General features: G+C 41.0%; 1 protein-coding gene across 10 annotated transcripts in view; it reads right to left on the minus strand.

Annotated features, from left to right (window-relative positions):
* The window catches only part of FBLN2 (fibulin 2), a 106,364-nt gene that overhangs the window by 22,129 nt on the left and 61,242 nt on the right, over positions 1 to 22,993 (minus strand). For all 10 annotated transcript variants that reach the window (XM_056337906.1, XM_056337908.1, XM_056337910.1 and 7 more), the window contains 6 exons: positions 13,773 to 13,884; positions 9,419 to 9,548; positions 5,134 to 5,320; positions 3,482 to 3,688; positions 917 to 1,033; positions 376 to 477 (listed from right to left, as the gene is read on the minus strand). In XM_056337906.1, the coding sequence (XP_056193881.1) occupies positions 376 to 477; positions 917 to 1,033; positions 3,482 to 3,688; positions 5,134 to 5,320; positions 9,419 to 9,548; positions 13,773 to 13,884 (855 nt within the window). The remainder of the gene's footprint in view (positions 1 to 375; positions 478 to 916; positions 1,034 to 3,481; positions 3,689 to 5,133; positions 5,321 to 9,418; positions 9,549 to 13,772; positions 13,885 to 22,993) is intronic.

The raw sequence follows: 22,993 nt of genomic DNA on the forward strand, positions 1-22,993 counted from the left end.
CAAATGTGCCTGTGTCCTGCGAGCTGCTCCTGTTCTCAGGAGGAAAAGCTGCATGTCCATAGCTGTGTAGGCAGACGCTCGGGAGGAATAGTAGTGGGAACAGAAACCAAGAGGGCTGAAAAAAAGCCTGGAACATCAGAGGAAAAGAGCACAAATCCAGGCCTGCCTTCACCTGAAGTCCCCAGGTAACAGGCACACTGGATAGACACGCTTCAGGAGTTATCTGTGAAGCAGATCTGGTATTCCTTCTGCCAAATAGCCTCTGTATTGCCACTTGCAATTCACAGTAGAGAAGGAGCCCTCAGAGAAACACCTATGGGTATGAGATATAAAACTGCTTTAAACCCTGTCTCTGTGGTGAACTGAACCACTTACCTTCACAAGAAAACCTATCAGCCATGATCGTATATCCAGACAAACAAGAGCATACAACATTTCCTTCCACAATATTGCAGATGTGCTTGCAGGGGCCGTTATCTATACAAAGCAAAATTGCATCATACATTAGCATTCTCAACACAGATCAGCTGAAGTAACAAACCTCTGAGTCATCCAAATAAAATCCCAATTTAGGCAACAGGGAATGCAGTTTGTAAACAATCTGTCCAGGCAGCTCTAATCACTATTTACAACCCTCCTACAGAAACACACCTGTGCCCCTCCTACCTGTATTGCTTGCCTTATGCTGCACTGCTTACTTTAAACTAAATAGCAGGTGTGTAACAACCCTGAAGCCAGAGTAAAGCCTCAAATTACTTCCTCAGGTCTCCCCTGACAATTCCTCAGCCTTATGCCAGAGGTAACCGATTAAGGATGTGCACTGAAATCAGATTGGTGAAAGGATGCATGAAATTTTATTCTGGCTCTCTAAACATTCCTCACTTGTCTGCATCTGCAGTTTACACCTCCAACATACCTTTACATTTATCCTGCCCTTCTTGTAAGGACATGATGAGAAGAGGCTGAGAAGGAGAGGCTGCTGGAGGGATGGTGGCTTCTGCTTCCAGCCTCTCCACCTGTCCTCTGTCAGGATCTGTAAGGCAAGGGAGGCAGAGATGGATCACAGACAGCATCATCTCCACCAGACACCCCATGGCAAGGGTCCTCATCCCATCCATCCCACTCCCTCACGATTTGTAGGAGGAAACATTTTGGTGTCCTGGACAACTGTCTATGTGTGGGGTGAACAGTTGCTTTTGGAAGCTGCCATCTGATATGAACAACTGCCTGACAGCTCTCTCTCTCTCTGAGATACTCACAAACATCATGGATAATTTCTGTAAAATATTGCAACACCTAATGAATAAACCAGAAAGTGCTAATTCTACTTTTAAAAATATTGGTATATTGTAAATACAGTGGCTGTCTTTCATTCAGTGTATGATGAAGGAAAAAGCCAAACCCACGCCAAGTCTTTAAACATATTCTGTACATGCTGTTTCAACACAGATGAAGAGCAGACGCTCACCTTTACAAGCATGGGATACTCTGGAATGACTTTTACACAGCCAAGTGGAAAATATGACAGCTGCTATCTGTCATGAAGATTTTCAACAAAGTAATGTTAAAGGTATCAGAATAGTTAAAAAAAGAAGCAGCTCTGTTACATCAATAAGAATAATGCAGTTTATCAATATCAACAAACTAGAAGCCTAAATCTGTAAGGCAGAATTGTTCTTTAAGAGGGATGTGTCCTTTTCCCATTGATTTGGGTTCAAGTGTCACCTGGAGCACAGTGTGAGCCACCATGCAATGACATTAAATGACTGTGTGACTGCAATACAGGTTTGGGGTACAGGAAGAGCAATTTCACTTGAAACCAAAATGAAATCACAGGCATACAATGGGCTGTGACACACAGGCAAATGAAAGTCACCTGCTTGTGGTATAGCCTGAATGATTTCCCCAGAGAGAGCAGAGAAGCAAGAAGCAGCTTTTGAAGTTTCATCAAAGTATGCTTTCTCCCTGCCTCACAGACCCACTGCAAGGACATCACTACTTCCAAGCCTTGTGAAAAAGTGTGACATGTTTTAAAAAACAAAAATTAAATACAAAAACATTCTCAGTCCAGCAAAAAGCTGGAAATGTACTGGGACAGGTACAAATACAAAAGCATTATATCTAACCACAGTAGTAAAAATTCCCCAACGGTATGAGATTCAAAACTGTCTGGGGTCTCCATGCACAGGCCACACCACAGAGATGGGCACATACACAGAGGATAAATGAGAAATAAAAGGCTGCTGTGCCACATTGCCAGGTAGAGCACATTGGATTGGCCAAGCGTAGCAAGCGTGGTGCCCTGCCCCCTCCCTCAGCCAGCCTTTAACCTGGCCCAGGATTCCAGGATGACAGCAGCAACTCTGCCTCGCTTCGCTCCTCCTCTGTGTCTCAGATGTCTCGCTCACAGTCTCCTACCCTTGTCACAATCCTCCACCTCAGCTGAGCTCTGTAAATCCTCTACATGTCTTGGCACAGCCATAAGCACTGCAGTCTTGCAGATCTGCCAAGATGACTGACTATCCTGATACTAGATTTATTAACCCAAATCTGCACTTCAACAGAGTTTGTAGTGGGGGAAGCAAAGCAAAGCAAAGCAAAGCAGAACAAAACCACACATACACTCCAGGTGAACAATCAAGCCAAATTTTGCAGGGCTAAAGTAAGAACCATTTTCTTTGCTTCTTTTGGATTAGGTTCCTTCCCCAGAATTTTAATATAAACAACAGGGCAGACAGCTGCCGCAGACACACTGTCAAACACGTTACTGATGTAAGTGTTGTAACATCACGTTGAAAAGAATGACATAATGAATGCTCATTGTTTGGCTTGGGCAGAAACTATTTGAAGTCTACGGAATTTTGTCATTGGATGGCAACACTTGTTTTGCTTGTTAAATAACTGAAAGCACTTGTAACTAATATAAGGTTTCAACTTTTCAAGTTATCTGATCTGAAATCTTGCCATTGGAGAACTCCAGACATCAAAACAATTACAACACAATAGACTCGCTTTTCAAGACTTCCACCACACTAGATATATTTAGATTTTGTATCACTGAAAGATGTTAATGATTTTAGATAAAAATCAAAGTTCAGGAAGCAATGCTGTCTGTTTGAACTGAGTAAAGTTTATTTAAAGGAAAGCTAACTGTGAAATACAAAATGACTCTAAGAAGAAAAGGTATTTCATTAAGAATATTCACAAATCCTCTTCTGAAAAGCAAAAAGAGTTGATCTGAAGATATTAAATACCACCTGATCTCATGCCACTGATATACAAAAATAAGGTATAATTAAGTTTCCTAAATGTTTTTTTTTCCTTACATTATTAACCTGTCCAATTTCTATGGAAAATGTCCATGCATCAAAACCCATAAAAAACCTCACAGAAACTACAGAGAAAGTAAAGAAAAGTTTGGTAGATCAATGCAGGTGGCACAAAGACCATCATTCATGGTGTTTCCTGCCCATTTTCTCACCTGGAGAGCAGCTAGTCCCATCATCTTGCAAAGTGAATTCTGGAAAACACGAACACTTGTAGGACCCCACAGTGTTTATACACAAATGCTGACAGAGTTCCCCACCATAGATAAGACATTCATCCAGGTCATCTCCAGGCAGGTTATTTGACAGTTCAGCTTCATTGCTGATGGACAAAGCTTCATTGTGATCTTCCATCTCTGAAACTACAAGAGGACACCACTTGCTGGTTCTCTAATACGTGCTTTAGCATTAGCACCATACAGTATGGAGTGTTTGGTCACACAAACTCCAGACACAGTCAAATCTACTCAGAACACTTAGCCCAAGGACAAGAGAGAATGAACCCAACCTGAAGGTAAGACCATGGTGCTGAAGGTCCACCACCTCCTTCCATAACAGGCTGGAGGGACAGACATTTTACAGGAGTCACTGAGAAATATGTGGGAGATGTGACCGTGGGAGGTTACAACCTCACCTTTCACACTGACTACTAACACCATTGCTATCGTTTTTTGAACTAAGATATCACACTGAAGCCCCATCTGAAATTGGCCCCACTAAAGAACTACACCGAATTTCAAATTTCAGGAAAAAAAACTTATCCAGTTGGTTTGGAAACTCTTTTCAACACCACTATTAATTTATGGGCTACTTCTGTAACTAGCATTTACAAAAATTCTGGGACCACTTAAGAGTGACAGGGCTACCCTACCTACTCCTTTTAAACACTGGCAAAAGCACTATCCTTTCCATTTCCTGACCAAGTTTGACAAGACTTTCTGTGACACTAAAATTAATTGTTCAGCGAGTTTCTCAGTCGGCTTTTCTGAAACACATACAACGCAAACTTTCTTGCCCAGTGAGGTCTCAGCTAGGTTGAAATAAACCCTTACATTTGTTGGCAAGAGAAAATACACATTTAATTTATGAGAAAAGAATGCACAAAACTTGAACCCTAGCGTATGCAGGAGGTTACCATGCAACTCGTGCATGACAAGTGGCTACAGAGTGATGCTGGAAGGAGTGTGACATTGGGCTGAGGGAGGAAGCATAACTGTCCAAGCTCCAGATCTGTCATGCCTCTCTGCCTGCAGGGATTTGACTTGGCTCCTCAGCATCACTATGCTTATATGTTGGAAGAGTGAAAACAAACGGCAGTGCTCTGGGGCTTCTCCAGAGTGTGCTGTGAGAAAGCTGCTGTGATGTTCACCAAAACAAGAGGAAATCTATTCCCAGGATGTTTCATTGGTATCATAATCCACGGGACTACTTTGTCTGGAAAAAACTTGTAATTTGCTTTGCACAGACTCTTTCAGGATTTCTTCTGCTAAAAATACAATGACCAGCTTCAACTTTGCTTCTTACCAAGGCTTCTTACTAGTGGCAGGTCCCTGTACCGTGTGACTCAGAGGGGAAAAACAAACAAAACCCCGAAGTACTAAAGAAGGCATGTTTTAAGGATCAGAAACACCTACATATTTTTTTTTCCTTTTTCAGAACTGCTTTAAGAACAAGGAAGTCTATACTTGATCTGAGAGAGAAGGCAACTGTGCTCCTGTGGCATTACTCCTTCTAGCATCTCCCCATGTGACCACATGAGACAGAGACCTTATCTGCAATGTCTTCAAATACATAAATGGACACTTACCTTTCTCAGGTGTCACTGTTGGCAAAGGTTCAGGATGCCTTTTTATTTCTGGATGGATAAAGTGATCTCCTCCTTCACAGCAGGACAGCATCACATGACTGCAGGGGTAGCCCAGATTTATGTTGGACTCACAGGTTTTCCCCTCGCTCCTTAATCGCAGGCCCAGGTTACAGCAATCGCAGCATTGCTGCAAAAGGAGGAGACTATCAGCAACAAGAATTTAACAGTCTGTTTCAGGGATAAGACCACACACACACCTGGAACTGATCTGTGCTTCCTTTAACAGTGGAGCATCTGGAAAAGCACTTTGGGTTTAGACAGTTGCAAACATCAAAGCTTTACTTGTGCTGGTTTTTGCCCTCCTGCACAAACAGGTCAAATGCAACCAGGCTAAACACAAAGCCTGTGACAATGGTTTCAGCAACGTGCGTGCAAGGAAGTAGTGGTGCCACAGATCACCTCTTCCTAGCTAGCTCTTGCACACAGCCATTGCTTTGAATATAGTAGATTATAGACAATACAGATCTATACCTCCCTGCGTTAGATCTCAAAAAAATGGTTAGTTGCTTGAAGCAACGTGAAAGGGTTCATAAATATCTTGCATGGGCATAAGGATCATCATCAGCATCTGAGCTCTGTCAGTATGTCAGTAAAGACTTTGCCCTATGCACCGCTGCCCTGCAAACCTGCTATGACCTTTAGTTACGTGACTGTCCTGGACAGCATCCCGCTGAGACAGTGGCTAGAGAAAGGCCAGGGTGTGTGTTATGAGCTGTCTGCCTGCTTTTTCTTTCCTGAGCATAGCTAAGCAGCAGCTTCACTGACAGGCTGATGCAGCGGGGCATCCCTGAAATGTGGCCTCTCATGCATTTTCCTCTGCTGCAAGTGGCAGACAAAAACTGTATCACGCTTTACTCGGTCACATACAAATCTATTGCACAGTCAGGCCACAGAAATGCATCAGATAAATTATATCAAATTCAAAAAGTCCACACTATGCGTATGCATAGTGGATACCAAATCAAGCAAGGAAGCGGAGCAGCTGTAAGTCTCTGCTACAGGTTATATGTGAATTGGAGATGCCTGTCTGGATTTAAATCTAAGCGTCCTGACTTCCCTAATATATACATTTAGATGCTTTCACTGGCAGTATAGTTGTAAAATGCAGAGCCTCCTTCCCTCTGCAACAACTTTGACAGTCAAGACATCCAGCCCAGCAGCGGTCATTTGTCGTCTGCAGCCACACTGCAATAGCCTCTGAACCAGGAGAAGCAATTTCAGTCTACTCAAATATTCAGTCTATGAACAAGCGTCAGACACATAAAACGAAGGTTGTAATTCAAACTGGCACCAGTTAGCTATGTCAACAGAAAGTCCAAGGACGGAAGAGAAGAAAACTGAACTAAGCTCCCTCTTCCCAGGAGAGAGATCTGTGACCTGAGGCAATCAAATAAGAGAAGCAGTGTTGTAAGGGTTGGACACAGTATGGAAATGGGAAGGAATCACTTTTCATGATTAGCAAACCTAGACGGGCATTCACATTAAAACAGAGTCTGTCTCCACTAGGGAGACAGGGAAACTTGTCCACCAGCAGCTCAGTCTGCAGAAACTCTTCTGCTGAGTCACTTTATTCAAGATTCAAACACTGTAGCTTTAGGGTTTCTTGAGCATTTCACACGCAGTATGTACCCCTTGCATGTTTGACCCAGTACTTATGACTACAGCTCATGTTTTATGGCCTGCTTCCTGATCTGAAAAATCCCCAAACGTCACAACCAGTAGACATTATTCACATTTGCAAATATGCACAGCCAGGAAGAGTTGCCTTTACGTGCCCAAATACATGTTTGTAAAAAATTTACAGTACAGGTCCTGAAGATGCTGAATATTTTTTTTTTTATACTAAATGGGCTAAATCATCTTTTCAAAAGAAGTATTTTAAAAAAATAATGATCCAGCTATAATGGATGGTGGTCATGCTAGAAAAGAGAAAAATCCTGTTTTCATCCTTCCCAAATCCAGAATCCCCAAATTAAAATTTTATGAACCGAAAATTCTACCTTCTATAAATATTTTTAATTTTGGTACAATTTTTGCAGCTTCAGTATGCAAAATAGAAGAAGTTAAGGACAATACATGTTTTTACTCAAGTATTGTAAAATGTTGGAATATTTGCCTTGAAGAACATGGCTTTTTTCAGTCATAGTTTTGATTCACAATTTAGCCCATGTGCAGGCATCACAGAGGGTATAAGTCAGTCATACACTTCTGGGTTTACATATTTTCCAGATGAATACAAGTGTCTCATTTTCCAGTGGAAAAACTTGTTCGTTGGAAAGTTCCTACTAAAATGCAAAAACTTGAATATCTTGATCTCCTATTAGCTACCTTTTGAACTTACCAGAATTCTACAATTGATTTAATAACAACGAAAATTATTTTTACATTGCAATCAAGAAACCCTGAGAACTACTGTTTGATTCACAACTTTCTATGTTCTTCTCAAAAATATCTTTGCTAGAATCCAGCATAACTGCATTATACCATGGTGGTGTCTTCATCTACTAGGAAGAAGTCCCTAAACATGTGCTTTTTAGAGTAAATAACAATTAAAAGCAGCCTAAGATGAAGTTGTATTGAACAGAAGCTGAATGCTTCGATCTAAAGAACTGGCACTGCTGCATTCATCTTGAAGCAAAAATAAAGACCCCACATCAAAGATGCCTGAAGAAGACCTACACACATTAGTTACCTGGAAGAAAACCCCTGGCTTTTAGCAGGACAGCATAAACACTTTTTACAAAGTCTTTGGGGAAACAAACTTATCTTTCCACATTCCAGACAACCTTTTTGATTTACAACACCCAGACACAGCAGTCACTAATAGCAGAGCGGATCAGGGGAAACACTGTGATGCACTGTCAGCGCTTTCTGTGAGGTCACCTCTGGAAGAATGTTTAACTATAACAACATTAGAAAGCCTTTCTTAAAGTCTCAACAGTCCCAGTATTTCATTTTTTTTCCAAGCAGTAGCTGCAATGACTAAATAGCTAAAGGAGCTAAAAAGGAAGGCAAAGCTATCCCTTCAATAATTTTACCATTTCAGATGGTTTCTCTTGAAGGAAAACATTACATTGGAACTGGCACGAGGAGCTAGTCCATGAGAGTATTTTGTAACTTTTTTCAGTTCAGACAGGAATGATGAAGTTTTCCCACTCTACTTCTTTCTAAGGAATGGCATGTGTGATAAGACTTACTCTACGGCTTGTGCTCTGTCTGGCATGCAAAAGAACCATGGTGAAAACCTAAGAATAATAATTCTGTCTCACTTCAGAAATATTAATGTCTTCTCCCAAATGCACAAATTCTCTTTTTATTCTAATGGTGGACTCCAGACCAAAGTAAATAGTAGTTCTGGAAATGACAAATCGGCATAGCTAATTAAACTTTAAAATCCACAGTAGATGTCCACGTATCTTGCTTTTCCAGTGAACAATTATCCGCAAGAATCGCCGATGTATAAGAAGAGACAGAACTAATCAGTTTCCTGCTGAGACAGCGGAAGCTGCTATTAAGCTTAGATATAGCTATGTAAATTATTATCAGAGTGAAATGAATTCTGAAATGCACCCTTCTGTTAAAAAAAGGCAAGTAAGCAAGCAAGATGCTGAATCTTCAAACTGGTTTAAATTGGTTTGGCTCCACTGATTCTCATAAAGCAAATCTCATTTATATAAGCTGAGGCTGTGGGTCAGGATTTGTGATTTGAACCATTCGTTAATGATCTGCCTTTATTTATGAACAAGAGCTTCCATCATCATCTAAAATGCTTGTTCCTCTCATCCATCGTTTTATTCGACTGAGAAATGAGGCTGCAATTCAACACTGTAGCTAAGCAAACTGTTCAGTAATGGGTTTTGCATTATATCTTCAATTAAGTTTTGCCCTATCATTTTCTAAGTTCTTCCACACCATAGATATAAAAACTGAAATGGTCTTTTCAGATACTTCCAAAGCGAGAAGGCAAAAGTAATACAGCAAGTTAAATCTTAAAAATGGAGATGGAAATAATTCAAAACAACATTACTGTGAAGTTTCAAAAGGGGCTGCATCACCAGGCAGTTGAAACCTAAATACCAACAGTGTAATTTCCCTGCCACATTCCTGCGACTTTATAATTTTCTGTGCTCCATAATAATATATGAAGAAATTACTGCTAAATGCAGGAAATGAAGACACCTTCAATATTCAGAACAAAACCTATAAAAGCATCAGAGTAACCTACCTTATACGAAGATCCTCCACAGGGGTCACTTTCCTCTGGTCCACACACATCTCCTTCCTTCGCAGCAATCATGCCAGCCAGGCAACTGTTCTCCTTTACGGTGGAGACACAACACTGCTTCTGAGCAATTCTGCAAAGGATCACAGAGGTCATGTCTTCACTGACATTGAGAAGACATTGGGATGGGGTGCAAAAAAGCCAGACCTATTGGATTCACAGTACGTTCCACAGATTTGGTCTCTCTTTGACATAGGTGTCAATACTAGTATAATACAGATACTACCACCAACCTTTGCTGGATATATTTTTTTCCTCATTTCTAACAAAAATATGTACTGATAAATGCTCAAGGAGTCTTGTGTTTAGGTCACTATCTGGTCACCAATACCCCTTACAGCTCATCTGTGTTTGTGCAACAGTCCTCTTCCCCATGTTTTGCTTCTCAGAAGTCTTCCGAAGATTTCAGAAACAGAAAACAGACAGAAACCTTCTTCCCTGGAAAACACTTGTACACACTTACTTCTTCACCAGTCAGAGGACTGAAGCTCTGGACAGGACTTAAGGAAAGTGTCACATCACAAACCCGCTATAAACTCTCCTTTATAGCCCTGCAGATTGTTACGCACAATTTAAGCTTTCCTCTAACTTCAGTTATGAAAGAGAAGGTTATGGGTGACTTGATCACTGTATATGAAGTACTTGGGGAACGTAAATTTCCTATATATGGCTCTTCAAATCAAACATTTTAACAAGATTCACTGAAGGTTGAAATGAAACAGATTAAAAATCTAAATGGCAAATCCCTAAAAGAAATGTAATAGACGTTCACTGAAATAATAAAATAAGCTTCCCTACTATTTTAAAGTCTATAGTGTGTTCCCCCCCTGCCCCTTTGAAGAGGTATGTGCTTCTTTCATTCACATACAAAAGGGCAGCGAAAATGACACAGTCCCTTTGGTTTCACTCCATGACCCAGTCTCTCAATCCACGCAGCATGGGACCAGCAGCACTCTGGGCTGGGGGGGGAAGGGCCCCTGTGATGGGGAAGGGTGAGGACTGAGAGCTGCAGGCCACAAGAATTATCCTGAGGGGGTTATGTTGAGTACGTGACCTGTGGAATGGGCCTATGTGACACAGATGAACATGTTAAAACTCAGATGAAATAACATATTATGTTATGAGTAAGGGTAAATTTCTGTCCTGGACAGATTTGGTGGCATGAAGGACTTAAGGAAAGTTTTTCTTTTTCCAAGAATAACCTTGGTGTCTAAGTATCTCTTGCTGATGCGCTGCTGCAGGGCACACTGCTTTCTGGGGTACCCTGGTAATGGTGAGTGGGAGGTTGATGCATTTTAACAGCCAGCGCATCATAGCAAAGCAATTCTCCTGCAACAGAAATACTTGCAAGCAAATAACTTTTGTCAGTCAGATACCATTATCACTGCAATAAAATACAGTTATCCTAGGAAACAAAACCTTCTCTTTTCTGGGAAGAATATATTTCCAACTCACAGTTTTCATCTTAATGCTTCAATTAAAATAATAATAAATAAAAAAAGGTGGGGGGTAGGAAAAGGAAAGGGATGTCTCTTTTTCCAGTAGAAACCAGCCAGTGACAGCCACTTTGCTACTTTTGCTGATACCAATGGACTGCTGTGCCAGCTTTACGTTAATATTTTTATGCTGGATAGCGTAAGAGATGTGTAACCAAAAAGCAGTGGTTTGAGTTTGACTACAGGAAGGGGATTACCACCTCCCCATGCTTCTTTTTCAAGGAGGTTAGTTTTCTAATCCAGTATTAATTGCCAACTGGAGAAATACAATTTTTTGATAAATGAATTGTTATTATCCAAATATAATAAAGTACCAGTAATTTAGCTATTATAGTTTACATAAGACATCCAAGCTTTCATTTTAAAAAAAACCCTAGCTGAAAGTTATTATCGTTTGTAGAAATAACAAAATGCTATTAGAAGTATTTTTATCTGTGGAAATTGTTTACCATATTAAAACACTGACATCTCTATAGATTCGTGTTCTTCTGCAACGTGACATTTAGCCATGAGAAATTCCTTTCATGTACGAAATAAAGAGTAGAAACAGTATTGCCTGGAGCACTGGAGTATCACTGGCCAGTTTTTATTTCAGTATTTAACTATCACCACTGCTGTTTCAGCTACTCCATTACCAGAAAATTATTTGGGAACACACAGTGTTAACCACATTCTCTTGTTTTTTCTTCACAAACCTACTCTTCACAGACCAGATAAATGAGTTGTTGGTTCAAAGAAGATTCAAAATATTTCTGCTTTAGGGAAAGAGTAAATGGTTAAGATCAGTGAGATGACGTCCATGTATTAAACTGATGTGAGTCTCTAACTGGGACACAGTGTCAGCAAAAAGCAGGATTCATACTTGTACAGCTGATGTAAATGCCACCCAGATAAACACTGCTCTGTTACGATAAAACACGTATCAGTTATGAAAAACACTTATCAATTATGAGATAAAAACTGCTATACTGGCCAGATGAGATTTCATCTAGCCTAACATCCTATTTCTGATACAGCCAGTGGTTCAAGCTCTGGGAGTATTTTTACATCTGGCTATCGACTGGCTATCTAAGGACTTTCTGTAACTTGCTTTATTCATCTAGTTACTACACCTGACCTCTTTTAGGTAGTTCCAGTTCCCATCCTGCAGTTAGTGTTGTTGGTCACTACACAGAGATAGGCCAAGCTCGTACATCAATGTTCAGACATCAAATTACATCAACAAGGAGCTTTAACATTTAAGGTTTTGCCACTTGAAAATCCAAAAATGGCACCTGGAAACAAGAAATCTCAATCTCCAACCTCTGTATAAACAACCTACAGCCTCAGCAGACAGACACACGGGTGGCTTCACTTATTTGCCTCAGCTGAAAAAAAATCAGTTCTTCAGTGCAGTGGTTCTATAAAGACCCAAGGCTTTATAGAGAACTATCCTGGCAGAAGAGTCACTAATTATTGCAATTAATATCTATTTTCTACTTTTAAAAATCTTTAGATACCAAATTGAGTTAGTGTCAGACTCTTGGGAGCTTGCATGGCTTCCAGGCATTCTGGCACACAATGTGGTGGCACGGTGGCCAGCTCTGCACACTGGCACACCTCCCAGTGGGAGCAGGAAGGTTCTGTCTATGCTTTCAAGGTTCTGAGGCCATAGATTTGAATACTTTTTTTTACAGGAAATGTTTTATTTACACAGAATAATTTACAGGTGGTTTTAAATCTTTAAAACAGGGATGCAATTGAAATTTTGAAAGTAAAACAACTGAACTCCTGATCTCTTATTCTTTTAAATCCCAATAGATTCACGAGTATCACGTGAATTCACAACTTGTAGAGAGATTCACGACTGAAGTATTTAGGATCTGCCTTTTTCATCTAAACCCAGCTTCAGATGTGTAGGTGCAACTCATTAATTTATTGGATTTGCACCTACTTAGGCCAAGGCTGGAATTTTTTAATCTGTCTTTACTTCATAGACAGCTGGCATATGTCAGTTATGTCATGCCAGATCCCGGGGGGGGGGGGGGGGGGGCATTTTAATCTCCCAGTAACTTCAGAAAGGTGCAATGATATTAACTTCGATAAAACTGATTATGCCAAATTTTTTTAATGCTGCAAATGTTGGGATCACTATTAGAGAAATCCATCTGGCTTATGTTGCACCGTGTGAGTCTCAGATAACTTTGCCTTCATCCCTCCCCCTAGGGACTGTTTCAGACTGGGGTGGAGGAGGGAGATACGGGATGGCCTGCAGCTAGTGTAATATATTGTCCATGTCACTCTGCACCCATTATTCTTTTCTTGCTGTGCAGTTTGAATCTGGCACCCTCACTCAGACCAGATGCTGCTGATACCATCAGTGTTACTGAGGCATATGGTCCTCCCTCCAGGTGAACACAGACATCAGAACCAGCAGCCATTCATATTGGACAACAAACACATCATTTAATGATATGGATAATCATGGCATTTAGCACTTGTCAAATGGAAGACAAGCTCTGCCCTTCCATTTATATCCTACTCCATAGATGCACATAAAACTGGGAAACAAAAATTTGTTCTCTGCTCACGTGACAGAGGAAAAGAAACCTTAAAAGGCTTTTGCTTAGATTAGATTTTGGGGAAAGGAAGGGGAAATGCTTCTTTCTAATCTGCCATGACATACTGCCAGTCTGCCATTAATTTATACAATGAAACAGTTCCCAGTCTCTTGGACACCCTGCAAATTGTACAATCATTTGACTTCTTCTAAAAGGCTGTTCTCTACATTAATCTAAAACGCTTGGTTTTGCCTTACGTACCTGCAAATATCACCATCCATTCCACTTACAGGGATTTCTGTGCACTCCCCATTGTCTATAGCCCACTGTTGCCCAGCTCCACAGCAGCTCTCAATCAATTCCTTTGTGGAACCTGTATAAAACATACACCCAGAATTTTTGGTATGAAATGGATTCATTTTAGTTCTACTTTCTTAATAGAGAAGATCTTTAAAATAAGAATAGTTCAGCTTTTTCTTCTTTTTTTTTTTTTCTTTTTCTTTCTACATTTCATTTGGTCATATGCAAAAAATGAAAGAGGCAACTGATACCTGCAGCATCTGGACATAACTCGATCACCTGGTAATCTCCTTCATGGAGGAACAGCAGAAGCAATTTCAAGTTTTAATTACAACAAAAGACAAGATGGGTTTGAAGATGACTCCGCTGTTGACATCTCTGAACACAAAACCCCTGAAAACCCATACTTGGCTACTTAATGCAAGTTGATTTAATGAGTCATTGTGCTATTGTAACACGCCTTCACTAGCGCTAGCTAGGCTAGCATGAAGGTGTTCAAGTGAAGTTCACAACAAAATACAGTACACAGAGTGTACACAAGCTTAACATATGGCACACACAAGCCTCAGTAGTTCTCTTATACCAAGTTGTAAATATAGAGTTTCACTGATGAGTAACAACCAACCGAAACCCATTCCTTGTCATAGTCCCTTAAGGTTCTTAGTACTTAGCAAGGGTGGTTTTAGTAGGTTTGACATATGTAGCATTAAGAAATTGTTTCCATAAGACAGATTAAGAAAAACTACAGAATTACCTAAAGTAGATATACCTAGAGCGCCCAATGGCTGAATTTGAAAGTTCAGCTGGTTTAACAGCATAATGAAAAGGGTCTGAGAGACGTAACTGACTCTGCTGATGAGCTCCAGTGAAACACTGGCATTAAGATGTAGTAAAAGAGACAGACACGTAGCATGCTGCTGTAGCTTTTGCATCTTTCCCTGTGGATTTCAGCTTAAGATGTGAATTTTCAGGTTCCAGTGAAATACAACTTAAACTGGCAGATTTGCAATATACTACATATCTACCGTATAGAACCGACCCAGATACATCAGACTGGGCAGAAACAGTATTTTTTGGAGTCTGTACAGAAGTTTACTTCTTGATGGGACACTCGCCATGCTACTGGGGTGCAAACACCAAACAATCAGTAACCCAGGCCAACTAAACTGATGCTGGAGTGCACCGCACCTGCTCCATGGCAGCAGCTGGCGGGCACTGTACTGTGTCATTAGGAAGATTTTTCCTCTAGCTGCCCACACAGTGGATGGGCTCCATTGCACGAAGCACGTGGTCTCCCCCTTAGCAGCTAACAGGTCTGCAGCAGGAGCCGCCTGCTTTGGGAACAGTTACACAGATAGCAGGTAATAAAATGATTAAGAGATGCCTTTCAGAGAGACATGAGGTGCATTACAAATGCTTGGGGGCTGTGATTTCACAGTATCGATATACATGTCAATACACATAACAGAGATGATGTATCAGACCGCAGGGCTCTGCTTTCTCCACAGTCAACAGCCCTGTGCTGCTGAGTTGAAGCAGCACCTGCTGTCTCCATTGGCTCATCAGAGGTGTTCCAGTTTCTTTTAAAGCCATCTATATGGATAGACGGAACATTTTGTGCATTTTATCCATACTTCCAGGCCAGTGTCTGGCATGATTTGGTGTTACCGTTAAGAGGAAACAAAGACAAAATCACCACAAAGTTGTGCTGTAGATGTGCGGGTGCAATGGACCTGGGGTAGCTCCACATCTGAGCATTCCTTGACCAACACCCAGCAACCCACACTGCAGAACAACGTCTTTTCAAGAACTCTCAGCCAGCTTTTAGATAAATGCCTCCTGAATGAGCAGGGGGGGAGCCTCTTTCTTTACAAGGATTTTTAGGATAAATGCCATTGCTGCAGAACGGCTCTGCTGAAGGTGCAGCACTCTCATGTCAACACTCAGCAACAAAGCTCAGCATTTGGAAGCCAGCCTCTGCTGGACTGGCCTCACACAAATGTGATGTGTCAGGGAATTGTGTTCGGATCGATAGGAGGGACTCTGAGTCATCTGGTTTGAACGGATTAACAGCAGCATTAGACAGCAGCTTCTCCAATAGGCCAGCTTTGATGAAACAGAATCTTTTATTTTGTCTCCATTTGCTATATGGTATGAAGTAAAAAAAAATTTCTCTGCAAAACTGTAACATTTAACCATAAGTGAGTTTGGAAATGGCTACGATTCAAAACATTGGGGTATCCACGCTGCACAATTCAAGAAGAAACAGAGACAGCCTACATTATAAGCAGGTTTCTGCTGTCATGTGTTTACAGCAGTTATTCTATGTTTCAAACAACAGTAGAAAAAGTTTACAGTGTCTTGTAAAGCTAAGGAGTAATTAGATATAAGTGTAGTGCTATCTTCAATGCTAAAAAATCGTGGCACTTACACAGATAATACAACCCCCCTCAGCAGAAGAATATTCCTTTATACTTATTACAGTTAATTTAGGAGATAATATTAAATTTTGGAAACTGGAAAGTTCTCACCACCAGTACGGCTTGCTTTATAAACAGCAACTAGAAAAACTAAACACACACATAATACAGTGCTTGCGATCATGATTTGTCTGCTCATGAGAAAACAACTTTAAGAAACTCTATCTAACAAGGCAAAAAGAGGTGCAGAAAGAAAGAACACGTCTGATTACTGACCAAGATCTCACGGGAGACAAATTACCAAATTCCATTTCCTTCTGTGTCCCTTGCTTCCTGACAGGGTTCATTTCACACCTTCTACGGCAGTGCCTCAGCAGACCTGCGTTTGATTTGGCTGAGCAGTGTTGACCGCTCCAGTAGCCAGATGAAATACAGTATTGGAAAACTATCCCCCAAGCAGCGAAGGCATGGCACAAGGCTAGGTAGGATGGATGGCCCCTGCTCCTCCTGCGGGTAAGCCTGGGGCCAAGCCTGAGCCCGCTGCGGAGGTGAGGGGGGTCCGCAGGGGCTGCTGCCTCACGCTCCTACTCCTGGCTGCACAGTGGTACCGCAGCCACTGCGTTTCCAACACAGAGCCCGTATACTCATGGGCAGATGGGAATGCTGAGCATTTCCCAATCACACTTCTCAGTGAAAATATTTCAACGCTTTAACTACATTTTTCGCTGAAAAGAGAAAATAATCTGTGAAAAAATACCTTCTTTGCCACTAACTCGGATGGGTGGATGAGGAGAGATTGCAGCAAGTGAGAAGACCCAGCTCCCCACAGCTGCAGCCACGTGTGCTCAAACCAGCAGCAACCTTGTGGCCCGGAGCATCAGACCCTGCAGCACCTGCCCCAGTGCTTCCACAATTTTGTTAGTGCATCAATCACCAGTAACTCCAAGGAGTAGTAACAGCTTTGGCAGTTGAGACTAAGAGGGGGAGTCGGGCTTCCAGGACAAACCCCACCCTTTCTGTACTCACAAACCCCAGTTATGCGAAACCATTAGGTTACAAGGAGAAGGGGAGAGGTGTTATGGCAAGTCAACGCCGCAGAAAAATCACATGCCCCGTCAGGACTGCAGAGGAGACTGTGGCACAGAGAACTGCATCTCTACACTGAGTCCTTATTTATAGGTTGAAAAAAACAGAAAGGAGTGAGGGGGGAAAGAGGAGGCACTTCGCACCTTCGTAAATTGTACTTCGTTCTCTTTAAGGTGTCAGGGAGAGACCATCCAAACCAGACATCGCACCCTCACGCTGTACAGCTGCGGAGGGGCTGTCAGGACTGATGCCATTTCTGTCCTCCCACACTGCCACATCCATGCTCACACACAAGGGCACAGCACCATAACAAACTGCAACTGGACTTCAGGCTATGCAATGCTTTCATTTTATGCAGCATTATTAACAATGTTCAAAATACACTTGAGTCTCAAAAGCTGTATTATGTATAAGAGTTGCTATACAATATGAGAGTGATGATATGTGTGGCGGGAAATACACCTGGTACCAGATAACTATGAAACATTGCTATAAACCAGTTTGTCAATGAAATTTTAATTCAGTCCCTTGGTGAAAACTCCATTCATTTTACCAAGTGCTGAAACACATCTGTTGCTGTGGTATTGCTAGGTTTAAAACACAAGAATATAGCACAATCTACTAATCTATATTGCAGTGATCTACATGATTTATAATTCAAATAAAAATTAATTACTCACTCCTCACTAAAGATTCAATATCAGATTGCAGTACTGAAGTGCCATACTATTAAGCAGTCATATTTACAAAATATATTGCCTTTTGTTATGATCTTATGAATAATTAAATCTAGAATGCAGTTATAATGAAATGAACAAACTAGTGCATTTTATGTCAGTTGGGAATTATAAAACTGAATAATTCATAATAGGACTCAGTCATTAGCATGGATTTATGGTATTTTGATTATACATTAGCAAGAACAAATATATACAACAAGATATATGCACAAGACTGAAGATCACATAGCTTCTAAGCTGGATGAAGACATTAAGCTATATGTATAGCAGACTTTGAAAAACATCCCAACAGAACTTTGTTTATTCGGGGCTTTCACAATATTAGCAGATATAGAAGAAGAGCTGCATCTGCTCACAGAAAATAATCTTGAATATTTGGTATACTGTGTGCATTTTTGATACTTTGTGGAGTCATTTAAAAAGACACCTGTTAATAGCTAATTTCCTACTTCGGAATTTCTTCACTAGGGAAAAAAAAAGAATTTATTTCAGGCTTTACTATGAAACAGCATGGTGTCTCCTCACTTGTTTTAGATTTAGCAGCTTATCTCCTACAATTATCACTCTACATCACTCTGAAGGTACGAACTGAAGTACATTTTGGCCTAATCTCGAAATTTTGCACACTGTTTTTCAGAGACATTTAGAATTTATCTCAAATATTTAGAGAAACACTTCTCTTCACACCACCCCCCTACCCCCCCACCCCCCCAATTTTACTTCATCCTTGACTATGCCTTAAAACGTCATGTTGTCTTAATGCCTGGTCCAAACCTGCCTAGTGTTGGAATGGCCTCCTGCTGACTCAGGGTCACACCAAGGTTTTCCATAGCCAGATAATATCCATGCAGCTTTTACATGCTGCTACCCAGGATTTTCATCTTTCAGCTAAAAAAATATGTTAGGGGGGGCGGGTGTGTGTTTAAAAAGTTTAGCTAAAGCTCAAACATTACACTGAGGAAAACACACATTTAAATGTTAATAAATTTTTCCCCCCACTCACACAGTGAACCGTCAGTTTGTTAGAATAGGAATGGAGAGAAAATGGATTTTCAAAAACCCTCCTCCCCCTTTTTCCCCCCAGTGCTAACAAATTACATTTTGAGAGGGATAAAACATCATCCAACTCTGTGACTCGTCAAGAATATTTCAGTTTCTTGCCAGAGTTTTTTTGATGCTGATGTTTCACTGATTTCAGCTTCACCTGAATTTCCACTCACAACATTTAAGCAGTTTAACGCCTCTGATTTCATTGCTTACTTCCATTCTCACTTTAGTTTTACAGCTCTGCAGAACATTCACATCAATTGACTAACTCCTATTGTGCTAATATCCATTCTTTGGCAAATGGATTGACTCACTGCCTGAGCTATTGGGCATGTTTTAGCCACCATTCTCCTGTTCTAGAAGTTTATTTTGTCTAAGCAGAATACAGACAGACAAACCTTAAGACTTCAACACTTCCTCACATAATGCGAGCAGTGAGCACTGACCCATCACACTATGCAATCCACCCAAACCTCTCACCACCACTAGCAAGTGATGGGTTTAGCTTTAACAGCACCACGTTTTCATTCAGATAAAATAAAAAATTATTTTCCTTTCTGCTAAAATTATTATAGGAGCCATGACGCATTAGAGTCTTAATAGCAATTTTTATCTACAGCGATACTCGTGTAGGCAGACATAGTGCAGGGGCTTGGACATAACCATTTGATCCAAGACGTAGGTAAAGTTCAAAACTGTTATTGTTCCCCAGAAAGATCATGTATTAGCCAGGGCAAGTCAGTGCACTGTGTTCCAGATGAAGCATGAATCACCGGGAGGACTGGCATTTCAGGGGCAGCATGATGTTGTCAGCCCCAAGCAGCTACATCGCCTCACTGCAGCCTTTAATTTAAGCTGTTAATTGCTGGAGCAGCACTTAACATGTGAAAGAGGAATGTTCATACCTCTGCAACTGAGTTGAGCTTTTGTTCTTACGATGAAGCATGCTATGCAGTTCCTGTGCTGGAGGACAATACTTTACCTTCCCCCAAACTACAGTACTACAGTCTTTGAGTTGGGGGGCAACTAAAACCCAATAAACACCACAGGATCTTGCAAGGATACAAGTTTGTGCACTAAGACTAATTTTGACGTGGAACATTCTAGAAATGAGGCACTCAATTAAGACACATCTTCATTTTGAGGAAATAATTGCTCATCCACACATGAAGCTGACAGCCATGACTCTCAAGCTAGAACATAATTTTGAAAAAAGCAACTGCACAAACTGCCCGAGCCCTGAGCTGGCATAAATCAGCCAGCCCCGCAGCGCTTGGTGGAGCAGCCTCACAGCCCGGCATCACCTGCGTGAAGGCAGCAGCCGCGGCAGCCTGCAACATGGCAGGTTAACAAACTGGCCTCTGAGAGCAGTTAATGAGTCCCTCCAGCACCACCCGGGGCAGATTATGACTTCCCAAGCAGCAAAGCATGAAGGCGGGCTCCCAAGGTACACAAGCACCTTTTCCCACCTTAAAAGAAAGCTGTTATTTGGTAGAAAAGCTGATCCAGCTTGCTTTTACCTGCTGCAACCACCCTCACCCACCAGAAATGAGTGGAAAAAGAACAGAAATGGTGTAGAGCAGAACAGGAGCAGTTTCCATCACCTTTCCATGAGCACACACCGTTGAGGTGATCCAAGCAGAGCGCTGCTTTTCCTGTCTAGTCAGTACTCATGATTTGTTTCCCACCTCCTTATAAAAGAAACAAAAAGTACCATGAAAATATGTTTATTGGTTTATGTACGTCTATCTTTCCTTTCAAAGGAAGTTTCCTAGACCTGCAATGCATCCAGCACATACATTTCAGAAGAATTGCTTGCTCACACCGGAGAAAAAGATTATGTATTTCCTTATCAAATAGCTGTCTGAGAACATAAAACCATCTATTATGCCAAATAATGAAGAAGAACTTCACAGAACAATGATTAACTTGATGGAGTTCTTAAAATACTGGAAAATACCTGTTTCCAGTGGGTCTTTTTATCGTTTCAACCTCTTCATCATTAAATAAATAAATAAAGTACTGTAGCTTTACCCCTTAACAGATTGTCATTTCTTATCTCACCAACAGTCTGAGAGGCTTTATTAAATTCCCTCGTTGAATTTCACCATTTGGTTGTGCAGTGTAACATGTTCTTAACTTGATTTATCTGAAATGGCTAGAAAGACGTTTTAATGAGTAAAGGTAAAGAGGAGAAGAACATTTATCTTGGCAAAGATAGGGGAGGGGAGAGTGACAACACAGTCCCAAAGCCAGCTGCTTTCACTTGAAACTGAACTATCACTTACGTCATTAGTGCTGGTTAAGCTTTCTTCAGGACCTGTTCCCAGATAAATCAGTGTGTAGTTTATTCTGTGCAGGTTACTACAGGCTCCTCAAAGTGCTTCAGTGTTCAGGAGCATATTTGACTCTAAATCTTACTGAAATGAGAGTAGTGCTCGAGTGTTTCCATGATCAAATCCTCAGTTAGCTCACTGCTCGGGACGGGGCTTTAACCCACGTGCACTCATTAGACTTCTAGGCTCCTCTCATTGGAAATAATGAAAAAGCAGATTGCAGGAGAAATACAGGCTGAGCTGAGGTTCAACACACATCTCATGGCTTCAGTCCAGTACCTAATCCTTCTCTCCTCTTTTCCATCACCCTCTTCCATTCCTACTGGACTCAATTTGCGATACCATCACCACAGTAATGTAAGTGAGGTCCATCACACTTGCAGCAACCTGCCTTCATTTTAAACTTCATATGGCAAAGCGTATTTTTTATGCTCTCCTACTTTCTCTGAAGTCACCTGCATCTCCTTAGAAACCCACCCCACCATTCATCCAGGACAAGTTCCTGTTATATTGCCTTCACTCCTTGGGAGGCATCTGCTTTCCATTTCAACCTGAAAACGCTCTGTTTCCTACATTATTCTTTTTTCATAAATTCCTTATGCTGGCTTGCTTGGCAAAATATAGTGAGTTGTGTCTGCCCAAAGGCACAATGAAAAACTGGATAAAACAAACTGAATGTTCTCATTTTACTATGCACTGTACAATGGAGACATACATCAACATAACCTCAGCCAGGATTGTTTGGCAGATTTTGTTCGAAGTGTGAATGAATAGCAACCTTATATTCCCTCTGGCTTTAGTTCTGGATAATCCTTGTAAGTCAAAACTCCTATTACCTGTGCCAGAGGTCAGATAATTTAGATGATGTTTGGTCTTTAACGTTTCCATGACAGCACCCTTTATTAGCTCCAGGTTGAATGAAAGGGGGGGGACACAACTAAACAAATTCTCTACCCTTCTTCACCAACTAAAAAACTTAAGCAATTTCTCTTCCTGCCTTTAAAAAATTTGGCTCATTTCTATCTATCCTTCTGTCACTGGGTTTGAAGTGAAACAGTTCATACACAATCCTCCTCTTATTAGCTACAATAATAACTCAAAGTAGGCATAATGTTTCTTGCCTTCAGCACAGTCTTGGCTGTATTTTCCTCCTCAACTTTCCTTCCCCAGATATTGCACAGACTATATTTATGCTGTCTATTAACTTTCAAAAGAGCTGAGGCTTTGGAAAGCCTGGTTCTGATTATCCTTGTAATTCCTGTCTAAAGAATTTTATCTTGGGGGAGAGCATGCTCTTTGCATGCCTCTTTTTGTGGCTAGGTAGGCTCCTTTCTTCAAAGCCAGCATTTCCACCAGCCCTGTTTAATTTTAATATTAAAATTAAAAGGCATAGTGTTTATCAGGGGATGTAGTTAGGGACTGTCTGTCAGAGCACTTGGGAAATTTAGGCAGGATCACTGAATCTCCTGCAACTCAAGCATTTAGCAACACAAGCACTTTCAGTATGTTCTTAACCAGTTACAAATTGAGAGGTTGTAGTGGTAATAAAATTA

This window comes from Falco biarmicus, chromosome 4 (assembly GCF_023638135.1).
Source record: "Falco biarmicus isolate bFalBia1 chromosome 4, bFalBia1.pri, whole genome shotgun sequence".
Taxonomy (NCBI): Eukaryota; Metazoa; Chordata; class Aves; order Falconiformes; family Falconidae; genus Falco; species Falco biarmicus.